Source organism: Heteronotia binoei, chromosome 6, assembly GCF_032191835.1.
Source record: "Heteronotia binoei isolate CCM8104 ecotype False Entrance Well chromosome 6, APGP_CSIRO_Hbin_v1, whole genome shotgun sequence".
In the NCBI taxonomy this organism is placed as follows: Eukaryota; Metazoa; Chordata; class Lepidosauria; order Squamata; family Gekkonidae; genus Heteronotia; species Heteronotia binoei.
The window spans coordinates 85,715,216-85,743,195 of NC_083228.1; the positions used below are offsets into that span (position 1 = coordinate 85,715,216).

Here is a 27,980-nt window from a genome sequence, read left to right on the forward strand (position 1 = left end):
CCAGTCTGAGAAGACAATACTGACTTTGATGGACCAAGGGTCTGATTCAGTAGAAGGCAGCTTCATATGTTCATATGTTACACATAAGTGTTCTGTTCTAAATAACAGAGTTGAAACCTAGAACTTCCTTCTGCTGTGGCATATTCTCCCAAAAGAGGATGATGTCTTTCCTGTCAAGAAGACTCTTCAATTATCAGCATGAAGCCCTTGAATCCAGTTGCATGATTTTTATATTCTATCCAGTTTCACTCTTAGTTTTCAAAGGCTTCTTCAAGCACAGCATTTCTCCAACAGGTTAAAATGGTGTCTGCCAGGCTTGACTGGTGCCAGCCCTTTGAATTAGTCAGTGAAAACTGTGCTAAAAGGTAAACAGAGAGTGAGGCCCTTGCAAAATGGATAACAAATGACTCTTGGTACCAATTGAGGCAAATAATCTAACTGAAAAAGATAAAATGAAACAGGGCGAGCCTGCCTGGCATAGGCGAAGTTTCCTCCCTATTAGTGACGTGTGCAGGTACCTGATGGTAAAAGCCCCTTGGTACTTGACAGATAGCCAGATGCAGTCTTGGTACCATTGGTGTACATTGCAAGCCCATTTTTAAAGGCAGTCACTAGTATGTCTGTAACCATGTGCCAGTCTGTAGGATTTATGGTTTCACTGTTAGCACTAGCTGGAATTATTGCTTCTACCTGCATGGACCAATGGAGCACCCAAGATCTTCAAAACAATCCAGTGACAGCTGTGTTTAATTACCAGGGGTTATGGCGTACTTGTGTGAGGGAGAGCTCTGGTTTCACAGAATGCCGTGCCTATTTCACCATCCTTGGACTACCAGGTAGGGACTGGATATGCTGTTATTAAGACAGTTGTGGAAAGAAATGGCTTGCAATTGATACCGGATTCTCTTGGATCTGTTTTTGAGTTCCACTTATTGTAGACTCAAGATTTTTATCACAGAAATTATAATATCCATTCTTCAAATTCTGAGCAAATCTGTTGTAACTTTAAAACAAAATATGACTCCAGTTTCGCTAATGAGAGGGGCATAGAACTATGCAAATGGATGAGAAAACTTAATGCAAGCAAAGAAAGCGTTCCTTGTCTCAATATTCTTTCTCATGATGAAAAAGAGGATTGGAGTGGGGGAAGCATTTGAGACTGGTAACACAGTTGTTAGGGAGTCTGAGGGGGTCAGTACCATACCGATCTCTAAAGAGATAAAGACTGTAAAGATACAAATGTTAATTTGGGCCTTTGTATGTTTGCCAGCAATGTACAGGAGAGCTGTGTAAGAAAAATCTGCATTAAGAATGGAAATGTGCAAAAGCCATGATACTTTCCTACTATTTTGTCCACTGCCCTCACCCTTATTTAACAATGTCTAACCTGAGTGGCCCATAGCCCAATCATGTCAGATCTCAGGAGTTAAGCAAGGTAACCTCTAGTTAGGATTTGGATGGGAGATCACCAAAAAAAAGTCCAGGGTTGCTACACAGAGGCAGGCGATGTCAAACCACCTCTGAAAGTCTCATGCCTTGAAAACGCTACAGAGCAGCCATACGTTGGGGGGTGACTTAATGGCACTTTCTGTCACCACCAACCTAGACCTGGTGGATGTTCATTTTTCAGAAAGTCTTTGCTGCAGAGTTGCCTAAAAATAAATCAAGACTTGACATTAAATACATCTCAGCACATGTGGACAAAACAGATATTCTGAAAAGTCTATATTTAAAATAATAGGTTTATGTGTGATATTTATGTTTATTTACTTAAAACATTTGTATTCTGCCATGGTCTCAGTTCAGAAATAATAAGATGTGTCAGTTCAGCTGAAATTAATGGCATGAATTAATCATAAATGTATTGATTTCAATGAAACTTTGAGCAGAGCTAAAACATTTTTTTCTGGGTTGGGAGTCCAGTACAGAAATCTCCATTTGGACTGGTCCATTCAGCTCAAGTGATTAGGAAAAATCTTCCACACTTACTGTACCTTTCCCATTTCATCAGTTTTTTTAAAAAAAGAAATAAGTGATAACCTTAGGTAAAGCTTTGTTGTTTTTATCCTTGATACAGACATGGAATCTTTTGTTAACAAGGCAGATGCTTGAAGAAACAGGATTTGTTGGTGCTTTCCTTTTATTCTGGAGGGGGCACAAATACGATACAAAGACATTTAAGCTTTTCCTATTGAACTTATTTTCCTGTTTTCTGGGTTGATTTCCATTTTCCAGTTACTTTAAATATAACTTTAATTCCTCCTGGTAGCTTGTAGTGTTTTTTAAAAAAGCTTATAGGAACCAGGATTAATGTGATGAACTTGGCTGTGTAAATTTTCTTGTTTTACCAAAGGTTAGTAGTTTTGTTTTATTATGGTGAGACATGCCATGGACACTTGATCCAAAGTTGCAGCTATGTGCACAGGACATAGTGCACAGTACTGTCACCTTTGACAGTCATGGACACTTAATGAGATAGAAAGAAGAACCTAGACTGAATAGGAAGCTTTGCAAATTGAGCACAAATGTTTGTAGATCTCAGTCTGTTTCCTACCAGTCTGCTCAGCAAAGTTTGAAACCTTCCTTCAGTCTAAGGAGCCTTCCTCCAACTTCAGTTGTTCTTCTACCAGAGGAGGTTCTTCTACCAGCTGGAGGAAATCTCCTTAAGCAGATGGAAGGTTTTGACCTTTGCTGAGTAGTAGTATATTATAGGCTCTCTGGATTAGGCTGACTACCAAACAGGGCCTGCCCTGGACACAGGCCAGGGCTTTTTTTATAGAAAAAGCCCAGCAGGAATTCATTTGCATATTAGGCCACACACCCTGACATCACCATTGTTTCACACAGAGCTTTTTTGTAGAAAAAGCCTAGCAGGATCTCATTTGCATATTAGGCCACACCCTGTGCCACCAAGCCAGCCGGAACTGCGTTCCTGTACGTTCCTGCTCAAAAAAACCCCTGGCACAGGCCATAATCACCACATTTACCATCCCACAGTAGAGTTTGCACAGAAGCTCTAAGGCAGGGGTGTTAAACATGCAGTTCGGGGGCCGAATCAGGCCCCCAGAGGGCTCCTATCAGTCCCCTGAGCAACTGGCTGTTATCTGCTTCTCCCTATATCTTGCTTCCTTCTGCATAACAGTTAATTTTGCAAGGCTTGCTCAATTGCACAGGAGCTACAGAGCAAAATCTCTATTTTCTCCATTGTCTGAGGCTCTTCCCTTGGGAATGAGGGGGGGGAGAAATAGCTTATTTTGCCAGGCTCCCCCAATTGCACCGTAGAGCTACTGAGCCAAGGCTCTCTTCCTTCTATTGGCTGAGGCTCCTCCCCCGCAGTCCCCTGGGGAAAGAATGAAAGAGCCAGAGCTTCCTTTGCTCAGTTCCCTGGATCCCATGGAAGAAATACAAAGAAAGCATCTTTAAGACCACTGAGTGCTAACGTTTTAAGCATGTTTTAAGTTTTAAAGACATGGCCCGGCCCAACAAGGTTTTATTTATGTCAGATCCTGTCAACACCCTGCTCTAAGGGAACCATTGGAAAGGATTACCTTTTACTAGACTAGAGTTTATACTTTTACTGTTATTTATCTATGATATTAGTGATTTTTACCTTTGCCTTTATGCCACAAGTCCAGTGCACAGATAGGAATTCCAGATCCCCTCTATTGTATATAATGCAACCTTTTCTGTGTTCCTTGTAGTCTAAAGACAAATGTGCTGGACTTTACACATTGCAGTAAACTCATGTTTCCCACCACAAAAACTATGCAATGTGTAAAATGTCCTTTAAAGAATGGATGATTTATCTGAAGACAACTGCCTACAATGCACTATTTTGAAATGTTAATAGAGACATGCATTGTATTTGTACTCTGTAGTGAGATCTAAAAGAAAATAAGTGGTTGTATTTTGTCATTACTACTCATCCTTTGTTTGCTCCCTTTAGAAACTGATTTTTTCCCCAAATAGATAGTATGATACTTTCATTACAGTTGAGCAGTAAATGTTAGACTAATTTTTAGCAGTAAGCATGTAAACACTTAGCTCCTCTAGAGCTTGTTCATTATCTCAGGGTGGTCTGATAAAAACACCATCCTTGACATCTTTCTAGTCTCTCACTATGTGGCACCACCAGCATGAAGAAACTGAGCACAATGGGGAAATGTCAAGAAATTGCCTTCTGTTTGTTTTTTTTAAAAGCAGTGAGCAACATCAGCTCTATGCAACATGTCCAACGCTCAGCCAGGCACACAGAGTAGTCTAAAAAGTAATCTCTAGTAGGAGAAAAGCAGTGGGGGTTATGGTTGATGATGAATGTGGACATATGCAATAGAGCTGGAAGGTCCCCTCAGCTGGACAGAGAACTGCATTCATGGCTGAAGATGCAGGGAGTGAATTATCCCTGATCAAGTCAATCCCTTAAAATCAGTCATTATAGAATCATAGAGTTGGAAGGGACCTCCAAAGTCATCTAGTCCAACCCCCGCCTACACAATGCAGAGAATTCACAAATACCTCCCCTGAAATTCACAGGATCCGCATCACTGTCAGATGGCCATCTAGCCTCATTGCTGAACTGTTATATGAGCTAGATCCAGGTGGGCAGCCATGTTGGTCTGAAGCAGTAGAACAAAGTAGGAGTCAAGTATCACCTTTAAGACCAACAAAGGTTTATTCAGAATGTAAGTTTTTGTATGCTTGCATACTTCTTCAGATGAGGGAATGGGGCACAGTGAGCAGAACTACATATAGCTGATGGACTAAGATGTACAGTGATACAAAGTTAGGATCAAATGGAAAAATAGTGTTGAAGCAAAGCTTGTACTGCATTTGCATTTTGTACTGGCACAGACAAATGCTCCCTCTAGTATTTAGAATCTTTATTTGTAGCTCTCAGAGAAAGATTTTGAACGTGGAGGTGGTTTCCTTAGTTGTTGTTATGGGGGCAGTTCTTCATTCATCATCAGAAAAAGTCTATTTTTGCCGTTGTTGAAAACAAAGAACGCTACCAGCTCTAATCTAAAATATTCTATCCTCCCTACTCCTGGCACTTTAAAATAAAAAGAACCACTTGGGAATAGACCTTGCATTGGGAGATGTGAGAAACAAAGCTATCACAGCCTGCTTGGCCAAAATAAAATCAATCTGAAAGCCTTGAGTGGTTTTATGCAAGATTCTGCACTGTATATACGTTTTTAATTAACTTGTCATCCTAAAGTCCTAACAGACCAAATCAATTAGCATGTAAATTCCTCCTCATAGAAGGGGAGGGGAACTTGAAAAAAAAAATCTTTGTATTCTTATACAGGGAGTATATACACATTCACACAAATGTTTACTTCTATGTGGCTGGTAGCTGGTAAACATTACCAGCATGACCCCAGGAAGAGTGATGGGTTATGTATTTTTTTAAAAAAACTAGCAGCAAGATAAAGCTTTTCTTAAGGAGAAGAGAAGTAAGAACACTTTCTCTCTTATTATATATTGTATGACATTTGTAGTCTCTGGGGACAACCTCAGAAGAACAGCCTTGCCAATGGCATAGTCTCATGTTTTGAAGGTTTTCTTTTTTTTCTGGCTGTGATAGAGATATCTTTCTAGCACTTCAAATGAGTAATGGACAGCTATGTTCAGAGAAGAACAAATAAGTATAAATAATCAAATTATAACAATATGTATTTCTGTGCAGCTAGAATTACAAGTCTGAGGGATAGGCTTCCTCTTGCTGCGCCCCACCCTTTTTTGCATTACAGCCACCTCACTTGCTTGGACATAGTTAATGGGTCTGCCAGCATTTCCATTATAAAGCCCTATTTATTATTCTGACAATAGCAATTTATATTATGAACAATAGTGTCATACTGAATAAAAACAGTAAGATTGGTGCGGAGTAGCTGGGCAACCTAAATGCATCATTGACATTTTTGTTTCTGTATTTCTTCTCCCCCTTATGCTTTTCAACCCCCAAGTGCAGGAAAAACAAAGGGTCCTTTGGTTTTTTTTTGTGGGGGGTGGGTTATATGTAGGTTAATGCAAAATATCAGAAAAGAAATGATGAAAATGTGATTCAAGGTGGTGGTGTTCAAGCCATTTGTATTCAAGTAGATACAATTACTTCAATAGAATTGCTCAAGGGTGGTTTGAGAGATATTGATTATGAAAATATAGCTGGGATTCAGTCCTGTACTAAAATCTAGTTCTGATACAATTTCTTCCCATCTGGCCAGGATATCATATTTACCTTTGACTACCAATAAAAATATATATTATGATTGCCATGCAACTCAATCCTATAAAGAGTTGAGCAGCCCTAAGACCACTGAAAATAAATAGACGTAGGCATGTCTAACTATGTATAGGACGAATCTGTTAATCATATAGTTAGCAGTAAAACTAAGAAGGCAGTGCTAATTATATTATACAGGACAGGGTTGTTCAATTTGAAATACAAACCAATGACAGAAGACAAACATATACCGAACATATGTATAAAATCAATGTACTAACATTTCAGAATTACGTGTTAAATTCCACAAAAGCATTTGTCTTAGGAAAGTCACTGTCTTCTCTCACAAGGTGGATGTGAAGAGAATAAAGTGAAAACTGAAAACCACTACAAAGAAAATAGCTATAGACCTGATTAGCCACCATAGTCACATTTTAGTAGGAAGTTCTTTGAACAAGCCCCATTGAAATTAGTGGGAGCATCATAGTTTCCATCTGAACATCCAGAGAGATTGTGCTCCAAATTTGTACAATTCCATATCAGATTGCATTGTCAAAAATGTCAGAAGATGAAGAGATTGTGTTTCTCCATTTATGTATTTGGGATTTTGCATAAATTTGGGTCCATTTTTGAACCTATGGCAGGTACTTTCATTCAACTCACATGGAATGCAACAGAGACCATATAGTTATTAGAACATATGATATCCTTATGTTGTATCCTTGCTATCACCTTTCCTTAATCAAGATTTATTTACTTGGGATGACCATACTTTTCAGCACTGACTTTGCTAAGCCAAAATATACCACTATCTTCCTTCCCAGTGCTTGCATAGGAGATAGAAATTTGAGAGCTCCTAAATGTTCCTCCTTGCCCTTTACCTTGCCACTCATCCAAATCAGACAATAGGTTCTGGCTGGCTTATGTGCAAGCTATGAACATGAGTTCTATGGCAATTCAATCTCCAGCACTAGTATTGTACACACTTGTTATTTCACTCCATGAAAATGGGATAAGTACAGGCCTGTAGCTATGAGGGAGCGGGGGGGGAGGAAGGCACTTTATTAAACCCCCTTCCCTATGTAGGGCCCCTCCATAGGAGGGCCTCTAGGACCTGCGAAAAACTTTTTACCCTGAGTGAGTGAGGCCAGGCTGGCAATCCAAGTGCTGCAGCCAAGGTAAGGCACCCACTGCCTGCCCCAAGGAAGTGGTCCCCCTGAGGCGATGCGGGAGCACAGTCCTGCCAAGGCAAGCCCTCTCCTCTCCGTCAGGTTGGGCCATCCCTCTGCCTGCAGCAGCAGCAGGGCCTTTCACTTGTGGTGCCCCTTCCTCTGCCCGCCAGCTGCAGCAGCCCCTTGCGTGTTTGCTCGCCCTGGGCCCAGCAGGAGTGGCAGCCAGGTTCTGGCTTCACGTGCGGTGTAACACTGGGCAGAGCACATAGTCTGGGCAGAGTGCACCATCTTCGGCCTCAGCGGAGCACACTGTACAAGTGTCAGGGCCCTCCCCCACTGGACGGTGGGGACATGGCCCTGGCTGTTGCTGCCGCCACTGCTGAGCTGGCAGGCAGAGGAGGTGGCTAGAGTCCATGGCGGCAAGAAGGAGCAGCAGGGGAGCTGGCTGGAGGTGGGTGGCCACAGTGGCTCCTATTAACATTGGAGTGTTTCTTGCAGTGGCCTATCCTCCTGCCCCCCTTTGGCAGCATTTTAGGGGCCCTCACCTGAACTTTTATCGCTTGGGCCCCTCCATCCAAGATTTTCTGGCTACAGCCCTGGATAAGTATAGAGATTTGTTCTGCTTCTTATAAAATCATCACCGGCACCTAGTCACTATTCAACAGTGTTCGATGCTTGTTTAGTATGGAAACACCACGTCTTCTTAGAAACCTAGGCAACTGGCCTTACTCCAAGGAAAGTGTACCAATAAGCTGTGTGGATATATGTTGCACCAGTGTGAACTGAATGAAGCCTCTGATCATGCAGACTGTGAGGCTCAGATGCTCTGCATATGTATATTTCATCTCCAAAATAATCACTGGCAGATGCTCCTTTAGGAAGAGCATGAGCTTCTGTAATGATTAAATTTCCTAAAGAAATTAAGAAAATCAGCCTTAAACAAAACTAATAGTTTTCAAGACCAAGTAATCACTCCAGCTCATCCCCTGAAATGCAATAGTGAAAAGACTCAACTTGATTACTCATGTGACATGTAACTTCATCAGGCAACCAATGTTCCCAGGCATGGACTGCAAGGCAAACAGCCCTATCTTACCACTCCTTTGGCTTGGAAAAATGGCATGGCGGGGGTTAGGGGGGGAGGCTGAAGCCCTCTTTTCCTCATGCTGTACTCACAAACTGAATCCAGCCCACCAGAACTTGGGGACATTAGTTCTCTGTGTCACACATATATTGCTTAGCTAGGCCATAAGATGCTTGATGAACTTAACAGTCTGCAAAGATTCAATTTTCAACATCATTTTCTCTGCAGATTTACTGTATGGAAGTGGGTGTGGTTGTCTTCATTCTTTCCCAGTTTGAACTAGTCGGATATTTCTCTGTGGGAGTAGGTTGTATTTGCTAAAACTAAAGTCAACATTAGCTGCAGGTAATTTTGCAGGACCAGCAATGATAACATTCAAATGTTCCTAAGGGGTGCAGCAATTAGTGTCAAAGACACATTTGTCTAAGGAAAGAGCAGATAAAAAGGTGTGAGTTGCTGAAACTGGGATCAGGGTGTTGTTCAGTGACAAATAATACTATTTAGTTCCTTCACAAAACAGCTAATAGCAATTGGAAAGTACAAAACAATTCCTATCTGAGTTGCTGAGTCCTCCTCAAATGCTTTTTGTCTTTCCAAAGGCTAACTGTTGTTTCTTCAAAATAAATGACTAGTTTGTAATGCTTAATGTTATTAGGAAATGTAGCCTCTATTCTATAGAATGATGCCCACTATCATGGGGTCAGTTTATCAAAGATGGGTTGTGACCCCACAACATAAGCAGCTGACATAAGCCCATTTTGCAAGTTATAGTGAATACATACAGGGCTTTTTTGAACAGGAAAACAGTTCTGGCTGGCTTCAGGGGATGTGTCCTAATGCACCAATAAGTTCCTGCTGGGCTTTTTCTACAAAAAAGCCCTGTCCGAAACAATGGTGATGTCAGGGGTTGTGGCCTAATATGCCAATGATTCCATGAATACACATACAAGGATACAGTGAGAGCTTGGAGAAAACTGCTCTTGAGAGAACATCTCTGAGAGAACTGTTATTGACCAAAGGTTACCCAGCTGCTGCATGTGAAGGAGAGGGAGATCAAATGTGAGTCTTCAGATCAGAGTCCACCACTCCTATCACTATACTAAACTGGCTATCCAGTGTGCTTTTTTAGCCTTGTAAGAGTCATTTAAACCTCTCATACGTTAGGATGGATTCATGGATCAGCAAGAGAAGTTTTGTTTCAGGACCAAACATACATTCCTGTTTGTTTACCTCTAAACACCCACACACCTAATAAAATAGGCAGTGAGAGGAGTGATAGTCCTGTCCAACTGAGGACAATTGCTGCTCTGGTGTCTTCACATCGTAATCTTTGAGATTACCTGCAGTGATGACTTCACTATGAAGTGACCTGTAGGAGTCAAATCCTGCAGTCAGATTTTGAGTGTAATAATGGAATGCAATGGCATATGGCACACACTTAGTAGAATAAAGGAAATGGCTCCTATGTGCAATGATGGAAAATTTTATTATATCCAGGGCTTTTTTCCGGGGGGGGGGGGGAGGGAATGCGGCAGAACAGAGTTCCGGAACCTCTTTGTGGAAACAAAATTCTCAAAAAATGTTTAAAATGTTAGTGTATCAAAAACTGGCTAATTAATAGGTTGTGGATCAAAGACTTGCTAATTAATAGAAAACAGAGAGTGAGTATAAATGGGAAATTTTTGGAGTGGAGGGTGGTAAGCAGTGGGGTACCACAGGACTCAGTACTGGGTCCAATGGTTTTTAATTTGTTCATTAATGATTTGGAGTTGGGAGTAAGCAGTGAAGTGGCTAAGTTTGCAGATTACATTAAATTGTTTAGGGTGGTGAGAACCAGAGAGGATTGTAAGGCACTCCAAAGGGATCTGTCAAGGCTGGGCAAGTGGGCGTCAACGTGGCAAATGAGGTTCAACATGGCCAAGTGCAAAGTAATGCACATTGGGGCCAAAAATCCTAACTATAAATACAAGTTGATGGGATGTGAACTGGAGGAGACTGACCAAGAGAGAGATCTTGGGGTCGTGGTAAATAACTCACTGAAAATGTCAAGACAGTGTGCAACTGCAATAAAAAAGGCCAATGCCATGCTGGGAATTATTAGGAAAGGAATTGAAAACAAATCAGCCAGTATCATAATGCCTCTGTATAAATCGATGGTGCGGCCTCATTTGGAGTACTGTGTACAATTCTGGTCACTGCACCTCAAAAAATATATTATAGCATTGGAAAAAGTCCAGAAAAGGGCAACTAGAATGATTGAAGGGTTGCAACACTTTCCCTATGAAGAAAGGTTAAAACTCTTGGGGCTCTTTAGCTTGGAGAAACATCGATTGAGGGGTGAAATGACAGAAGTTTACAAGATTATGCATGGGATAGAGAAGGTAGAGAAAGAAGTACTTTTCTCCATTTCTCACAATATGAGAATGCGTGGACATTCAATGAAATTGCTGAGCAGTGGGGTTAGAACTGATAAAAGGAAGTACTTCTTCACCCAAAGGGTGATTAATACATGGAATTCACTGCCACAGGTGGTGGCGGCTACAAGCATAGACAGCTTCAAGAGGGGATTGGATAAACATATGGAGCAGAGATCCATCAATGGCTATTAGCCCAGTGTATTGTTGGAACTCTCTGTCTGGGGCAGTAATGCTCTGTATTCTTGGTGCTTGGGGGGCACACTGGGAGGGCTTCTAGTGGTCCTGGCCCCACTGATGGACCTCCTGATGGCATTTGGGGTTTTGGCCACTGTGTGACACAGAGTGTTGGATTGGACGGGCCATTGGCCTGATCCAACATGGCTTCTCTTCTGTGCTTACATTCTTAAAAGTTCAGGCCAGATTGAAGTCCACCCGGGATCAGGCCTTCTCTGTAGCGGCCCCCCTACTGTGGAACCAACTCCCGGAGGAGGTACGGGCCCTGCAATGCTTAGATCAATTCCGCAGGGCCTGTAAGACCCACCTCTTTAAAACAGCCTTCACATAAACCGAGCCAGAAAGTCCTGTGGGATACGTCCTATGTTTTATGTTCTAATCACTGGAATTTATGAAAGATCTTAATTATAGCACCATAATCTTAACTCTAATGTAATTTTAATGTTTTTAAGGATGATTTTATATTGAATTGTATATGAATTTATAATTGACTGTACATGGTTTTATTGTATACTGTATTAATGTGTTGTGAGCCGCCCTGAGCCTGCTTGCGGGGAGGGCGGGATACAAATAAAAAGTTATTATTAGTATTATTATTATTATTATTATTATGTTTCTCCCTCATTTCCTTCTTGAGAGTTTCAGTACCTCTTTTCACAAAAAAAAGCCTTGATATCACAATAAATGTCAAACAAAAAAGAAGTCTTGTAGGTCTTGAAAAATTAAGATTTCTTATAAAGTTTAATTAGATAAAGCCTATTAATCATTTGTATGAAGTGAGCTATATAGCCCTTGAAAGCTTATGCTATATTGTGTCCTAATACTTCTTTCATTTTTGCTACATCGTTCTAACATGGCTACCTCTTCTGGAATGCACGCATGAAGCTGCCTTATATGAAAACAGCCATTAGTCTATTGACATCATTATTGTGTAATGTGACTGGCAGCAGCTCTCCAGGGTCTCAGGTGGAGGTTTTTCACATCTGTTTTTTTTTTCAACTGGAGATGTTGTGGATTGAGCTTTACATATAAAGCAAATGCTGTGCCACTAAGCTATGGTACCCCCTATGATGTGATTCAAATTGCCAGATTCTGTGTTAGATTTTCTTGATTTATGCAGTCTTTGATGACAGAGCAGTTCAGCCCATTCAGTGTCTACCTTACCGGGAGGCCTTGTCCTAGCATTCTGACAAGCTTTAGCAGCTTTCTTCTGAGTTGATCATTTCAGTTTCTCTTGCCTGCAAGGCGATGCCAGTGATGCTTTTGGCTGACTCTGCACAGAGCAGGGGGTTGGTTAGGATGGCCTGTATGTCCCCTTCCAACTCTATGATTCTGTGATTCTAGATAAGGATAGCTATATTGTCATGCTGTCATTAGTATTTGTACAGTTGACAAAAGTGCTAGAACAACTCTTGTTATGGGGTTAAGCTTCTTTGGAAGCAGTAATATGAGCACACAGAGAGATGGTGTATTTCCCTCTTTTCTCAGATCAGCATCCAGTCTCTTCATTGTCATGCATGATTGGGGTGCCTTGCCCACCCACATAGTTATTAGACATCACATTCATGCAGTGGCTTATGAATAATAAACTCCCTGTAAAACTGTAACTCATCATTCCTAATGATAGCTTCCATTTAGCTTCACAAGGAGGATATTGTATTGATTGTGTCTGCTGCAAATAAAGATATCATGATTGGATAAAAGCTGAATTTGTTACTAGGTCAGAGTTGAAGTAAATCAGTTGCAGCAGTGTGTTAGCTTGGAATTGATGAGGCTGGAGTCCAGAAGGTCCCTGTAACTCACTGCTGTGCATCTGGCAGAGGAGTCTGGCAAATTTATATCACTATCGAGAGCTATTCCCCATAGTGGAGAAACAGGATTAATTTCTTAATTCGCACAGACTGTCTGCCTTTCTCAACAACCATAATAAAGTGACAGTTCTCCCTTCATGTGGCATTTCTAACTGAAGTCAATGGGCATAACATAACATGCCTGATTAGGGCTGAGGTACCATGAGCATGGTTACTTGGGAAATAACTGAAATGAAGATATGGATGGGTGACCTGTTTGTGTAGGTTGCTCTCCCATTTGAACCAATAACTAATCAAAATATTCCATCAAGTGTTACACCAGAATGATTTCTCAGACAGCATAAAGCTGTTGCAGCCACCCACATTGTGTATTCATAGGCTCCTCTCCCTCAAGTCCAGCCATGGATATTTTGCTATCCCAAGAAGCTGAATGTCTGAATCCCAGTGATGGGCCCCAGGATCTATATTGCAGGGATTGCATTAGTCCTTCAAAAAAACATTGCTCTTCAAAGCACTAGGGATGTTTATGAACATGAGAACATGACTGCAGAAATATTTGTTCAGGCCAGGGAAAAGAAGTAGAAAGTGCTTTGGCTAAAATGCCCTGGAAAATGGCTCCCCAACTGAGGAACCAGGGGCATCCACTCAGCTCTTCACTCTGGTGAAGACAAGCTATATGGAAAGGGCTCTTGTGATCTGTTCTGGTATCTTTGGTGCTTGGTGTTGTAATTGTATTAAAATGCCTCATAATTAATGGGTTTGTGTTAGGTTTAGACAAGTCTAAACCTTCTTTGAAGTCCAATTTTTTAAAAACAAAAAAGCAGACTTTCTGATTAGGTAAAGGATTGACTTCCTGTTCTAGAAGTGCTACCTAGAAAACAGTTACTCACTATTAATTTCATGGAATGACTCATAGTTTCACATACTGGATCACAGATCTGTAGATTAGCACAATGACTATCATGCCTCTATGTTAACTTTTTCCCACAATGCCAGAGGAAATGGTATGTGTGTTAAGTGTTGTTAAGTTGCTGCCAATTTATGGAAACTCTATGAGTTAATGACCTCTAAAATGACCTATTGTTAACAGCTTTGCTCAGGTCTTGCAACCTGAGGGCTGTGGCTTTCTTTATTGAGCCAATCCACCTTGGGTCTTCCAATTTTCCTGATGCCTTCAACCTTTTCTAGCATAGTTTTCTTTTCCAGTGGCTCTTGGCTTTTCATAATGTAACCAAAGTACAATAGCCTCAGTTTAGTCATTTTAGCTTCAAGTAAGAGTTCAGGCTTGACATGATCTGCAGCCCTCTTATTTGTCTTTTTGGCAGTGTACTGACAGAAACAGAGCATAGAATCCAGTCTATAATCTCTGTCTTGTAATAATGATTTGGCAATTGGTAACAAAGGTACACTGAATTTATTTTAAATATAGGGATAAGTGCATGTATTAAGAAATTATCATACAAATAGTTCAATGTGGTTTCTTTGGAGAAGGTTACCCCATACTTGACCAATGATGCCTATTTTACACTGAGGGAACAAGAGCTTCTAAAGAGACAAAAGTTTCAGTCTCCAGAGACCCACCAACCCCAAAGCATACAATGCTAGCCAACAGGAGTGAAACTGAACTATCTTGCAAAAACACAGTGAGCAAACAAAATCTATTAATGGAAACCATCTGATAAGGGCAGCTCCAGTCTGCTGGTACAGGGAAGGGGACTTCAGTGTTCCCTTATGCTTTGCTAATGGTATCTCAGCTCCTGGCCACGCAGGAAATACCATGTCCACTACCATTTGCCAAGTTATGGGATTTTTAGTATCAGCCCTGGGTTTAGCTGGCTGCATTACCGCCACAGGGATGGACATGTGGAGTACCCAGGACTTATATGACAACCCGGTGACAGCTGTGTTCCAGTATCAGGGGCTCTGGAGGAGCTGTGTCAGTCAAAGTTCGGGGCTTACGGAGTGTCGGCCATATTTTACAATTCTTGGGCTACCAGGTAGGGATATGGGTGGGTCAAGGCGACTTTAGAAATGTAATGAATAAAAGATCAGCATGAAGCAATGTATTAATATAAGTGGAGACCAAACATTGACTCCTGTGGCTGTTGGCATAATCTCATACCAAATTCATGGGACCTACAGATTCATATTTGGAAAATCTGTATTTAAAATTAAATCAAGTTTCTAATATTTGTAATGATAGTTTCCATTTAACTGTGCAGTCCTAAGCAAAGTTATATGCTTCTAAGTCAATTGAAGTCAGTGGCCTTAGAAGAGTGTAACTTTGCCCTGTAAGAGACTAGTAGGAAGCCATTTTATATATTTCAGTGAATATTTTTTCTCCCAGTGGGCTATATCTGATTAAGCCTTTAAATGTTTTTACTTGCTTCAAAACACTGGGTTTGGGAAGGTCTACATATATAATTATATTCTGTCTTACGCTACAATCCTTCGTTATAATTAACTTGAATGTTACCGACAGAGGTTTTCTAATAGAGGATGCATCAGATCTCAATAAGGTGCCTGCTTGAATATGGATAGCAGCTTTGTGCTCGTGATCCTGTGTGTATAAAACAGAGTGCACTGTTTAACAGAGTGCTTGTATTAATACAGAGTGATTTATGTATTTCCAAAGTTATCTCAAATATTCAAAATGAGTTTTATCCATTCTGAAAATGGATTTACCATCTTACAAAAGAACAAATGATGAAAATATACATACTCTTTTTTCTGTACTATTATTTATTGTATTAACATATATTGGAATACTATCCAGATTTTCTAAACACAATTTTCCAGTCATACAAAACATTCCCATTAATTTTTGTCAGCTGCTTTTTTGACAATTTTCTTAATATAATCATGTTTATAGTATTCTAAACTTTAGTAATCTTCTTTGTGTTTTGCTAACAGTTATTTTCACATCTCTAGATTTCACTTTTAAAATTCAAATATCCTAATAATAGACACTGCTAGTTCAAGAAGTTATGAATAAACACATGTGAATTATTATTACATTTCCAGCATACAGGTCAGATCTGGTGTGCATCTTTTCCAGTATCTTTGTTACTCTGTGCCACAAACAGGTCTCTTATTTCAAAATAATCCACTAGACTTTTGAAATATTCATGACTCTTTGCCCCCAGTTCATAAATTGTGGCTTATCAGTTTACTGTTTTAAAAATATGTTGTTTAATATATTACACTGGAAAGACCATTTGTATATTGTTCAGTCTTTGGTCTACCATTAAAAAAAAGCAATACATTTTTCAGCTCTCCTAGTCTTCTTGTTTATAGTTCATCAAAATATAGAAATGGACTATTTTCTCTAAAATTTCAGTGTTTCTAAATTAAATAAAATGCATTGTCCTTTCCCATACTGTCACAGCATCAATGAATGGAGGGATCTTGACAAAATCAAGAGAGTCCTCTCCTCACCCCTGCTGTGTACCGTCTGGAGAAAGAAGCATAGTTGCATCTAAATCTAGTGCTTGATTTGATTGAGTGTAGCTTGATTACTTAGCAGCCTCTGAACAACAAGTGCATTAATATAAGATTTTAAAGTAACCATCAAAACAGTGCTTAGATTAAACACTGAACTGGACAGGGGAACATTATTTCTCCATATCTTTTAAAAACATATTGGAAGAATATCTATATATTTTTATTTTTATACTTAAATATGTTTCAAATTTCCTATGCCTTAGGACGCTATCCTATTTCTTGATATCTGACCTAAATCTTCATGTTGAACAGTTTATAGTAGGCTTGCCAATCCCTAGGTCCCAGCAGGAGTTCTCCCACTTTCCCAGGCTCCTTCCCGCTCCCAGTCAGCTGGCCAGTGGGGGGAAGCCCCGCCCCCTCAACCACCATGTGCCTTTCCACCTCTGGAGGCTTCCTTTTGGGATGGTGTATCTGTGTCTTTAAGGCTGAATGGGGGCGGGGGGGGGAGAAGAGGCAGAACAACATGGCTGTTTCCAGTGGCTATGAAAGCAGCCCAGACCATTGGTTTCACAATCTTTTCAGGGGTCGTTTGCACAGGAAAGGTAAACTTGAATCCATGGTTGCTCTGTGTTATCTTTGAAGAAGTTGGAAGTTCAGCAACTCGTGAGTACAGATGTTAATCCCCAGGTGGGAGCAGGCCCTCCCCTGCTTCAGAGTCATCAGAAATGGGGGGGGGGGATGTCTGCTGGGCACTTTATTATTTCCTATGGAGATCGATTCCCATAGGGCAGGGGTGGCCGACGGTAGCTCTGCAGATGTTTTTTGCCTACAACTCCCATCAGCCCCAGCCAGCATGACTAATGGCTAGGGCTGATGGGAGTTGTAGGCAAAAAAACATCTGGAGAGCTACCGTTGGCCACCCTTGCCATAGGGTATAATAGAGAATTGAACTGCTGGTATCCGGGGGGGGCTGTTTTTTGAGGTAGAGGCACCACATTTTCAGCATAGCATTGGGTGCCTCTCCTCAAAACACCCTCCAAGTTTCAAAAAGATTGGGCCAGGGGTTCCAATTTTATGAACCCCCAAGAAGATGCCCCATCCTTTATTATTTCTTATGTAGGGAAGGCATTTAAAAGGTGTGTGGCTCCTTTAAATGTGATGGCCAGAACTCCCTTTGGAGTTCAATTGTGCTTGCCACAACCTTGCTCCTGGCTCCACCCCCAATGCCTCCTGGCTCCACCCCCAAAGTCCCCAGATATTTCTTGAACTGGACTTGGCAACCCTAGTTTACTGGAGTGTCAAACTCATTTGTTAGGAGGGCCAGATCTGACAGAAATGGGACTTTGTGGAGCTGGACCACGAGTGTCATAAAATATAATGCCAGGTAGTGGAGATATAAACATTATAATGGACACAGACAAATACAGTTAAAGATATTATTCTTAAACTTAAAGTACAAACATGCTTAAAATTATTTCAATATTTTGTTTAAGTTGGAAAGGTGGGGGAATAGTGGAATTTGGCAGTGCAATTTTTTAAATAAAACATCAAAAAAAAGCACAAGGCTCTGACTCTGTGGAAACAATGAAATGGCACTGTAAGCTTCTCCATTCCCCCCCCCCCCCAGTCTTCTCAGATTGGCAATGGCTTTCCAGTATAATATCTCCCTTTGGCTGCGTATTCCCACATTAGAGTACTAGGGTTGCCAAGTCCAAGTCAAGAAATATCTGGGGACTTTGGGGGTGGAGCCAGGAGACATTGGGGTGGAGCCAAGATCAAGGCTGTGACAAGCATAATTGAACTCCAAAGGGAGTTCTAGCCATCACATTTAAAGGGACAGCACACCTTTTCAATTCCTTCCTTCCATAGGAAATAATGAAGAATAGGGGCACCTTCTTTTGGGGCTCATAGAATTGGACCCCCTGGTCCAATCTTTTTGAAACTTGGAGGGTATTTTTGGGAGAGGCACTAGATGCTATGCTGAAAATATGGTGCCCCTACCTCAAAAAACAGCCCCTCCAGAGCCCCAGATACCCGTGGATCATTTTTCCATGATTTTCTATGGGAATAAATCTCCATAGGGAATAATAGAGTTCCCAGCAGACATTTCCCTCCCCTCCCCCCGCTTTCTGATGACCCTGAAGCGGGGGGAGGGTCTCCAAACCGGGGGATCCCCTGCCCCCACCTGGGGATTGGCAACCCTATAGAGTACTCACTAGATTAGGTCCACTCAGCAGAGATAAACTGGCTGAAAGCATCAGCCCTTTGTTTGCAAGGACACAACTCCAGGAAGCATAAGTTTCAGCTGACAATAGGAACACTGAAAATGTAACCATCTCCACTCCATTTGAAACCATTGCAGAGCACAGATAAATCTGCAAGGAAAACGTGGAATGGATCTTAAAATCCACCTCACGTTTTCCTTGCAGCAGCCAGCAAAGAAATTCAGGAAAAGCCCCAGAAAGGAGACTCAACCTTGGAGCTTCAAAGGGTGCTTCAAAGAGCCTTGGAAGCTCCCAGGTTGGAACTGAAAGAGACTCAGCCTCAGAGCTTCAAAGAGCCTGGGAACTGTAAGAGACTCAGCTTAGGAGTTTCAAAGGGTAAGAACAGGAAGGGGAGGGGGAGAAAAGAGCTCAGAGGACCTGATTAAAGCCTTGGGTGGTTCTGGCCCATGGGTGGGGTGTTTGACACCCCTGAGTTAACATTTCTGATTCCTTCTAACTGACCTTAAAATACTCTACAATGGATTTGTAGACTCATCTTGCAGGTCTATATTACCTCATGAGATGGTGTACCACATGTTTGAATGTGCTTTTCCAGGGGAAAAAGGGCTCTGAGACACGTTTGAATGTGTTTTTCCATGGGGAAAAGGGCTCCGAGACTAGAACAAGCCTAGTGAGAAATCCGTCTGAGAGAAAATGAACACCTGTGTGACAATAGTAGATGGATTTACATGCCTGTTTTCTGCACAAGTGTACTTGCACGCTTTTAAAGGGGCATTTAAAAAACTTTATTTAAAGAGGGATTAGATACCATCAGCACTACTAGCCATGGTGACTAAAGGGGCATTTATATTCACAGGAAGTAAACTTATGAATACCAGTGCCAGTTGGCACTGGGGGAAGGCCTCAGTCTCTGTGCCGCATTGTTGGGCCTCAAGAGTAAGTAATTGACTGCTGTGTGAAACTGAACTTGATGGAATACTGGTCTGATCTGACAGGGCTCTTCTGGTGTTTTTATGTTCATAATGTCTTGTGTGAACTGGAGATTAGTGGTAAGGGAATAGTACTCTGTATTTATAAGGTTCTATTAAGTCTATATTTAACTAAATTGTCCTAACAGCTTTGGAAAAAAATAAGGCAGTCAGGTAAATATGTAAAGATGCTGTGGAGAGAAGGGTACCACTGACACAATTTGAGAATGTGTAATGGGATATATCAGCTTTTCTGTAGAAACTTTAGAATTAATGTGGAATATCCATTGCTTCTAATGACTATTGCAAGCTTGGAATGTGCTTTGTGGTAGACCAGACCATCCTTGTAATTTTGACCTTGTGAAAAAGAAACCACTAAGATGAATCTTGGGCAACTCAAAGTGGAACATGATACTGTTTGCTTTCTGCTGTTCTGTACACAATGTACAGTGACCACTCTTTGGTGCTGATAGCATAGTTTCATTAACTCTCATTTCCTCATGCATAATAGTGAAATCACACATCCATTAATGAATGGGTGCCTGAAAGTATCGGAGCAGTTAACATCAGTTATCTTGCATTGACTGATAAGGCCATACCTTGTGACTAAAATGAATCACAATAGCAAAAAGAGTACAACTGTTAAGAGTTCCCGAAACTCCTAGACCATAATGGCAGTTGATCCATAGCTGTTCTCATTATATGTTATATTATATATGCTATTATATGTGAATGGCAACATGTATGACTTGTGATGCTGTAACACAGATACATTTGTCTTCCTTGGGGTCCCTTTTAAAGGCAGAAGGACAGAATATAATTTTTGTAAATAAATAAAATGAAAAAAATTGAATGGCTGCTTGAATGTATGGCATCATCATACTGTCTGTGTGATACCTGATTAGCTGGTTTTAGCTCATGAGAAAGCCCCAGCTTAAAAATGGGAGTGAAGTTGTTGAGTAAGGAAAGAAGCAGCTGCAAGCAAACAGTGAACAGTAAGCCAAATCAGTACACATGAAACTTTCTGCCGAATACCTCTTTTGTCCTGAAAAATGTTTGTGGTAATAATTTGGCATAATGCTCCTAAAAGGACAAAAGAAAACACTCTACAAGATAGACCCGCCAACATTAAGAATTCCTTTTAGAATGAGCAATGTTTCCATTTTGTTGTATTAAGAGATGTAAGCAATGTGGGTTTTTTTCCTGCTACAAATTAAATATGATATTTTCCTATGTATTTTGCAGCAATGTTCCAGGCTGTGAGGGCTCTGATGATTGTGGGCATTGTGCTTGGAGCTTTTGGGCTTCTGGTGGCCATTTTTGCCCTGAAGTGTTTGCGGATTGGCAATATGGAGGATTCAGCAAAAGCAAATATGACTTTAACTTCTGGAATCATGTTTATTGTAGCTGGTGAGTTTGGGGCTGTATGGTGCCACTCTTTTATGAAGGAAACCCTGGAAAAGAAGTTAGACAAGCACATATTCTCATTCTCTTTGACTAACAGTTCCATAACAATTCCCAAATGCTAAAAAGAACTATCTGCACCACTCTGTTGTTATTTCACCTGATGGCTTCAGAGGGATGAGGAATCAAAGGATGAACCATGATCCTGTATTGGCGTCCACAGATTTGCAACATTATTTTCCTCCTCTTTATGTCAAAAGGAGGAATGAATTGCTAAATGCCATTCTAGAATTCTTGGTTATTGGCGTTGGACTTAATTTATGGTTCATTTGAGGAATGATAAACTTTCTCATAGTAACCAGGGCAGTTGCTAGCTGCTATTCTTATTTGTTAGTTCTTTCTATTTTTCAAAGTTTGGGGGTGGGATTTTTGTTGAATTAAATGTTTTAAATAAAAAAATTAAAAGGTACTGTAGCCACAGGAAGACACAAAATGAAATGGGCAGGGAAGATGCCATTTAAAGAAAAGTAGCTTGTACCTTCTCCAGGAAATGGTCAACTCAATATAACATAAACCATAAAATATAATATATAACATAAATCTTCTGCTACAAGAACCTTCAAGTTCTTGATTGTTTCCCATCTCCAATTGATGTGCTGCACATTTGGTGCAGTGGAAGTTTTCTTTAAATTATATATATGTATATATTGTTCCGAACTTATATACATTTGGCATGGCTGGTGCAATAAAAATACTCTGAGAACAAGGCACCCTATTGCTTTCAGGGGAGGGGGTGAGGCACAATGGCAGAGAATCTGCTTTATATGGAGAAAGTCCTAGGTTCAATCCCTGGCATCTCCAGTTAAGAGGATGAAGACCCTGGAAACCCCTGCCAGTCCAAGCTGACAGCACCGACCTTGATAGACCAGTGGTCTAACTCAGTATGACAGCTTCATGTGTAATAGCATTATTTTAAAACAGAACTCTGCAGAGTTTATCTTATGACATGGTGCTGGAATCTCCTGACTGGGTGCTTTGGTGCAAACCCATAACTTAAACCACTTAATTTACACAAGGGATCTTACACTGGATTCTATTTACTTTTTGCCTTCCAGAGAATATAATAATGTAGGATTAGGACATTACTGTGCTATCTAAAACCACCTTCTGCCAGAGTAATAAACAGCACCCCAATGAAACCACACAGACACACACTCTCACTCTCTGGAACAATTAGCAACAGTCATGCAATTGGATAAAGATATCCCATTGTTGAAGTAAGCAATGCTCCTTTCTCTTTGACAGGTCTGTGTGCCATCTGTGGGGTGTCTGTTTTTGCCAACATGCTTGTCACAAACTTCTGGATGTCAACTGCTGGCATGTATCAAACAGGAGTGATGCAGATTCAAACAAGGTAATTCCAGCACTTGTTATTTGGTGCTTCAAGGCAAAATTATGAGCTTTAACCATTATTATGCTAGACCTATTAAGGAACTTAGGGCATATCAACACCATTGGTACAGCAGACATTCCCCTTTTCTTGGGGAACTGTAAAGCCCCAGGGCTATGAAGCGGAGCTTCATCCCCCTGGGGGTGTCATCTTCTTCCCCCAGTCCCAAAGGCCAGTCAACACACCAGAAATATATGGGTTGCCCTTTTATTGCTCAGTTCTTTTATAATGTCAGTTCCAGAGTTCAACCATCGTCTTGTAGCCTAGCCTAGCCTGGCCAGTTAACTTCTTCTCACATCTCCCTCCTCCCCCAAAGTGTTGGGTCACATTCCCAGCCTGAATACTTCTTCCAGCTCCTTGAGTTCCTGCCTCAGCCACTGCATCCTTTCTGCCAGGATGGGGCCAATATGCATGAGTCAGATAGGAAATATTCCTTCTGGACCTGAAATGGCACCATTTGAGTCTCCAGGAAGCTTGGTACTCCCCAGCCTATAAATGTTCCAAGCTTGACTGACTGCAGCTTCTTCTCAACTAGCAGCCAATTACCTTCCTTGTCTCCTTCAGCTGGAGCCTTTTATCCCTCCTTCCTGGCTATTCCTAGTTCTCTGCAGCTACTCCCAAGTAAGTCCCTTTCGAGGAGACCTTTACCACACGGAAATTTTTTTGGAGCTCTTCCTGGCTATTGCCATCTCAGGTGGTTGCTGGTGCCTTCCTCAGGGCTTTTCCCTTCTCTCTGCCCCTTCTTCTCCATAGGTAGGATACATTTAATTAAAAGGCTACATGCAACTACAAAGAGAGGCAAATTACTTCCCCCTGCTCTTTCAGTTTGGGAAAATGACATGGAGAGGGAAGCCAGGAGACCTTCCTCTTCCTCTCCCAAGCCCAATCAGGCTCCTTTAAAAAGGACTCTCCCCACAACTACTGTGTGACTGTGAAGATGGTACTGTGATGTAAATGTAAGGTTAGAAACAGTGGACTCATGATTTAAATGACAGCAGTTACATTTCAACTGATGTAGATCCTCCAACACTATTAAGGATGGATATCTCCCAGGTATCACTGGTACCAGGGCCAGGTTTATAAGGCAGCTATGCTTTAAAGAACCTTTTGGAGAAGCAGAATGTTAACACAGATAGTGACATTTAAGCTTAGCACTACTACTCTTTATTTTGTAGGTATACGTTTGGCTCTGCTCTCTTTGTGGGATGGGTTGCTGGGGGCTTGGCCTTGGTTGGAGGCATCATGATGTGCATTGCCTGCAGAGGACTGGTACCAGAAAAGACCCAGTGAGTGACTATATTTACTTATTAAGCTGTTAACATAATAGGGTAGACTAAGGTGGATGCTTGATTTCAGAGGCCAATAAATTATGTTACTTCTATCATGGGGTATAGAAGAAAAAAAGGAAGGTAAAAACTGGCAAAAGGAAAGCCAATTTGGTGTAGTGGTTCAGTACACGGAGAACCAGGTTTGATTCCCCACTCCTTCATATGCACCTGCTAGAATGACCTTGGATCAGGCATAACCCTTTCAGCTGTTCAGCTCAAGAGCAGGTCTTGGAGAGCTCTCGCAGCCCTACCTTACCTCACAAGGTGTCTGCTGTGGGAATGGGAAGGGAAAGGAGATTGGAAGCCACTCTAAGTGAAGACCAGGGTATAAATCCAATTTCTACTTCTCTTCCTCTTCTTCAAAAACTTAACCCTCCCCCCCCAAAAAAATTAAGATCCAAAAAGGTTAATTGGATACAAAATAAGAAGCCCAGCATTAATTTCAGTAAGTATAAAACATCAATATATAAATACAAATGATACAAAAATACACGCATTTATTACAAGATAGTTTAAAAACAGTTATAGGTCCAAATATAGCCTCAATAAGAATACAATTCATACAATATTTCAAAATTAGGACCTTATGCAACCCTAAACAGATATATTTCAGCCTACTGACCTTCTTCAGTGGTCAACCTTAAATGTTACCCATAGGCTCAATTATTGCAGTAATACAATATAGGAACAAGTGAGAATCATGTTCTGATAGATATCAGTGACTCAAGGTAAGTAAATATTTTATAGGGTTCATATGGTATTACCTTGTGTTCAAATCAGATACATGTAATCCTACATATTATTAAGTTACTTTGGCTCCATATTGCTTTTCAAATTAATTCTCTTGAACCACAGTAGGAAGGTTCATAATTGTAATGTCATTTGGATTACATACAGGCCTTTTTTTGTAGGAGGAACTCCTTTGTATATCAGGTCACACACCCCTGATGTAGCCAATCCTTCAAGAGTTTACAGGGTTCTTATTACAGGGCCTACTATAAGCTCTGGGAGGATTGGCTACATCAGGGGTGTGTGGCCTAATAGGCAAAGGAGTTCCTGGTACAAGAAAAGCTCTGATTACATGTATCTGATTTGGAAACAAGGCGATACCATATGAGGCCTATGAAGTACTTCCTTGCCTTGAGACACTGATATCTATCAAAACATGATTGTCACTTGGTCCTATATTGTCTAATAGTATTACTACAATAATTGAGCTTATGGGTAGCATTTATGCTTGAACTACCAAGGAAGGTCAGTAGGCTGAAATGCATCTGGTTTAGAGTCACATATGGTCCTAATTTTGAAATAATGTATGAAGCTGTATTTGGGCCTATAACAGTTTTAAACCAATTTGTAATAAATACATGTATTTTTTAAGACTGTCAGGTTCCCTCACCCATCTGGTGGAGGGATTTGGGGGTGTTCTATGGGTGGGTGAAACTCTGGGTTTTTTGCCCTCAAAACCATAGAGTTTGCCCAAATACCAGAGTGTCCCCATGTGACATTCCTGGCACAATGACGTCACCTGGAAGTGATGTCATTGTATCAGGGACCCTCTGTTTGGGGATGGGGTTTCCCTACTGGGACCCGGGGGCTGGCAACCCTAGTATTTTTGTATAATTTGCATTATTTATATATTGATGTTTTATGTTTACTGAGATTAATATTGGGCCCCCTATTTTGTATTCAAATTCCAATTAATCTTTTGGGTTCTTAATTACTTCTATCATGGGATCTCCAACTTAGAGACAAATTAGAATGAGATTCACAACCACTTATTCACAGAGCAATCAAGGAAGTGAGCATGTATGGACTCACATTCAGAGAAACATATAGAAAATGGAATATGCAGGTGAGGAGCTCTGTTCCCACCTACTGCATTCTGTAGCCTGATGTCATTGTCTTACCATTTGGATCCCTTCTGGGGCAGGCTGGGAGAAAAATATTCCAAGGTATGCAGAGGAGGAGTCATGGTTAGCTTAATTTTTTCATGTAAATGGGCAGACATCAGATACAGTGGCACTTTACTAATATGTGTTTGCTAACAGCTAGCTCTGTTGAGGAATCAATCACTTATAGTATTATTTGCAGTTTTTGGCATGTACATTGCTGCATACTTTGCTAGCCTGCCTATGGCTAGTAACACATCACTGAAAATCTGCTTTGGGGTGATTGTTTTAGATACAGTCCTACCAATACATATCCAGGAATGTCCTACTGAATTTAGTGGGCCATATTTCTAAGTAAACACACTGAGGATTGGGCTGTTACTGTCTTAACAATAATAAGTAGTTCAGGTAGTTATGGCAGGAGACACTAGGTATATAAAAAAACCTTTTGTATTTTCATCACTGCTGAATCTGCCCTAAATTATACTATTGCAAGATAACACGGTGGATATGTATGGAGTTTAGCCAGTTGTATTATATCCACTATCTGGCAGGAAATACAGTAGCTAATTATGAGTACTCCAGTCAATTCCACTGACTGATACCCTGTTTTATTTCTGTTTCAGTTATAAAGCTGTATCCTACAATGCCTCAGGAAAAAATATCTCCTACAGGGCTGGAACTGGGTATGAAAGTAAGAAGACTACAGCACATGATCTTGCCAAAAGCGAGGATGGAAGACGCTCCTATCCTTCAAAATATGATTATGTATAGAAAGGAGGGTGTAGTCTTGTATTCAGTTTACTAAGCCTCTAGTCTTAAAGGTCTTTTACAAGTCTAATCTGTCCTTATTTGTTTGGTCTGGGAACTTCTTGCCTGGATGTTTATTAATATGCTCAATAAGACTTTGAATAGATATTGTCCTCATAATGAACTCCATTGCTAAAGAATTCTGATTTTCCTTGTGCACGCATAATAAGGTTAACTGCCTTTGAAAGTAAGGAGGATTAAAGGCAGATGAAGCACTAGTTCACCCCTTTGCCATCTCTAAATACCAGTAGATATTTAAGACCAAAACATCACTGCACTGTATTCATATGAGGGTCATGCTTTGTATCATGTTTGGCTGTCCTTGAGAAATAAAAACATGAAACTGAAACTACTGCTTGGATGCCTACCCCACGTTAAATAAAAAGGAAAAACCTTTCATTTCGCATATGAGGCTGACCAAAAATGGATTTTAGGGAAAAAAAGAAATTCTCACAACCTAATCTCTGAGAATTTCAGAGGAAATAACGTTGCAGTTTGCTTTCTCCTCATTTCATTACATCCATTCTGTGTAAAAACAAATACAAACTCCTAGTAAAAAAGTATAATAAATATATGCCAACATTCATAAGCCCTTCCTCTCCTTTGGAATACCTTTGTTTTTGCCATAGGACACTAGCAGCAGTAATTTGACTGACTGTTGTGCAACATTAAGTGCCACTCTCACATCTGAGTCCTGAACAGTTGCTCTGAGATGTTCATTTTTTAAAACAAATGCCATTTGCCTTTCTTCACAGTCCACTGGAGACAAACATTCCCCCAATGAGATATTAACAATGTCTTGGTGCTTATTACCTTATATTGCATTCTGATATTGAATCATGGTGCCACTTAATATGAAGGATTGACACCCCAATTCTGAGGCATGAATGAAATTTCTTAGAGAGTATTGGAATTAACTTTAGAATGAGCATTTTAAAGTTCATACAGCCCTTAGGCATCTGATCTGTGCCAATGTTATCAAATTGATTTTATTTCTTCTGAACTCAGTAGGGAATAGGTCTAAAATTGTTGCTACACCTCTGATGCATATTCGGGAGTTAGTAGCAGAAAGTCTTTGCACAGCTGTCATAATTAATGATACCCCAGGAAATGCAAATTAAGAATTAGAATTATATTTTGAGCAAGGATTTCATGGGATGAAGGGCAGCCTCATAGTATTTTCTTCCATCTCTACAGATATGATCATTAAACCCTTTTAGCAAAGTGGATGGCTTTTCAATAATAACCATTTTAAAGAGTAAAAGATGTAGTTGACAAATCTCTTGCCCTAGTGCCATCAAGTCTAGCACAGCCCAGTTGTCATCTACTTGTTCTCTTTATTCCATTCTCTCTCCTCACCACCGTTGGTTGCCTAGTGAGGCATAGAATTTGGAACACAAGAGCTCAGGCTGTGAGCCACAAAAACTATGGCTGTGGAAAGTGCTATGAAGGCATAGCTGACTTATGGTTTTCAAGGCAAGCTGGTTTGCCATTGCCTGTCTTGCACAAATGCTA

General features: G+C 40.7%; 1 protein-coding gene across 2 annotated transcripts; it reads left to right on the forward strand.

The window, feature by feature from the left end:
* Positions 1 to 551: 551 nt before the first annotated feature.
* CLDN18 (claudin 18) lies at positions 552 to 26,814 on the forward strand. 2 transcript variants are annotated; one of them, XM_060242058.1, is made up of 5 exons: positions 552 to 836; positions 20,827 to 20,991; positions 22,291 to 22,399; positions 23,611 to 23,721; positions 26,282 to 26,814. In XM_060242058.1, exons 1-5 carry the CDS (start codon positions 617 to 619, stop codon positions 26,427 to 26,429), a joined length of 753 nt encoding a protein of 250 aa, XP_060098041.1. In that variant the 5' UTR covers positions 552 to 616; the 3' UTR covers positions 26,430 to 26,814. The 2 variants fall into 2 exon arrangements, with proteins under 2 accessions (XP_060098041.1, XP_060098042.1); XM_060242059.1 differs by lacking the exon at positions 552 to 836 and adding an exon at positions 14,699 to 14,941.
* Positions 26,815 to 27,980: the final 1,166 nt, after the last annotated feature.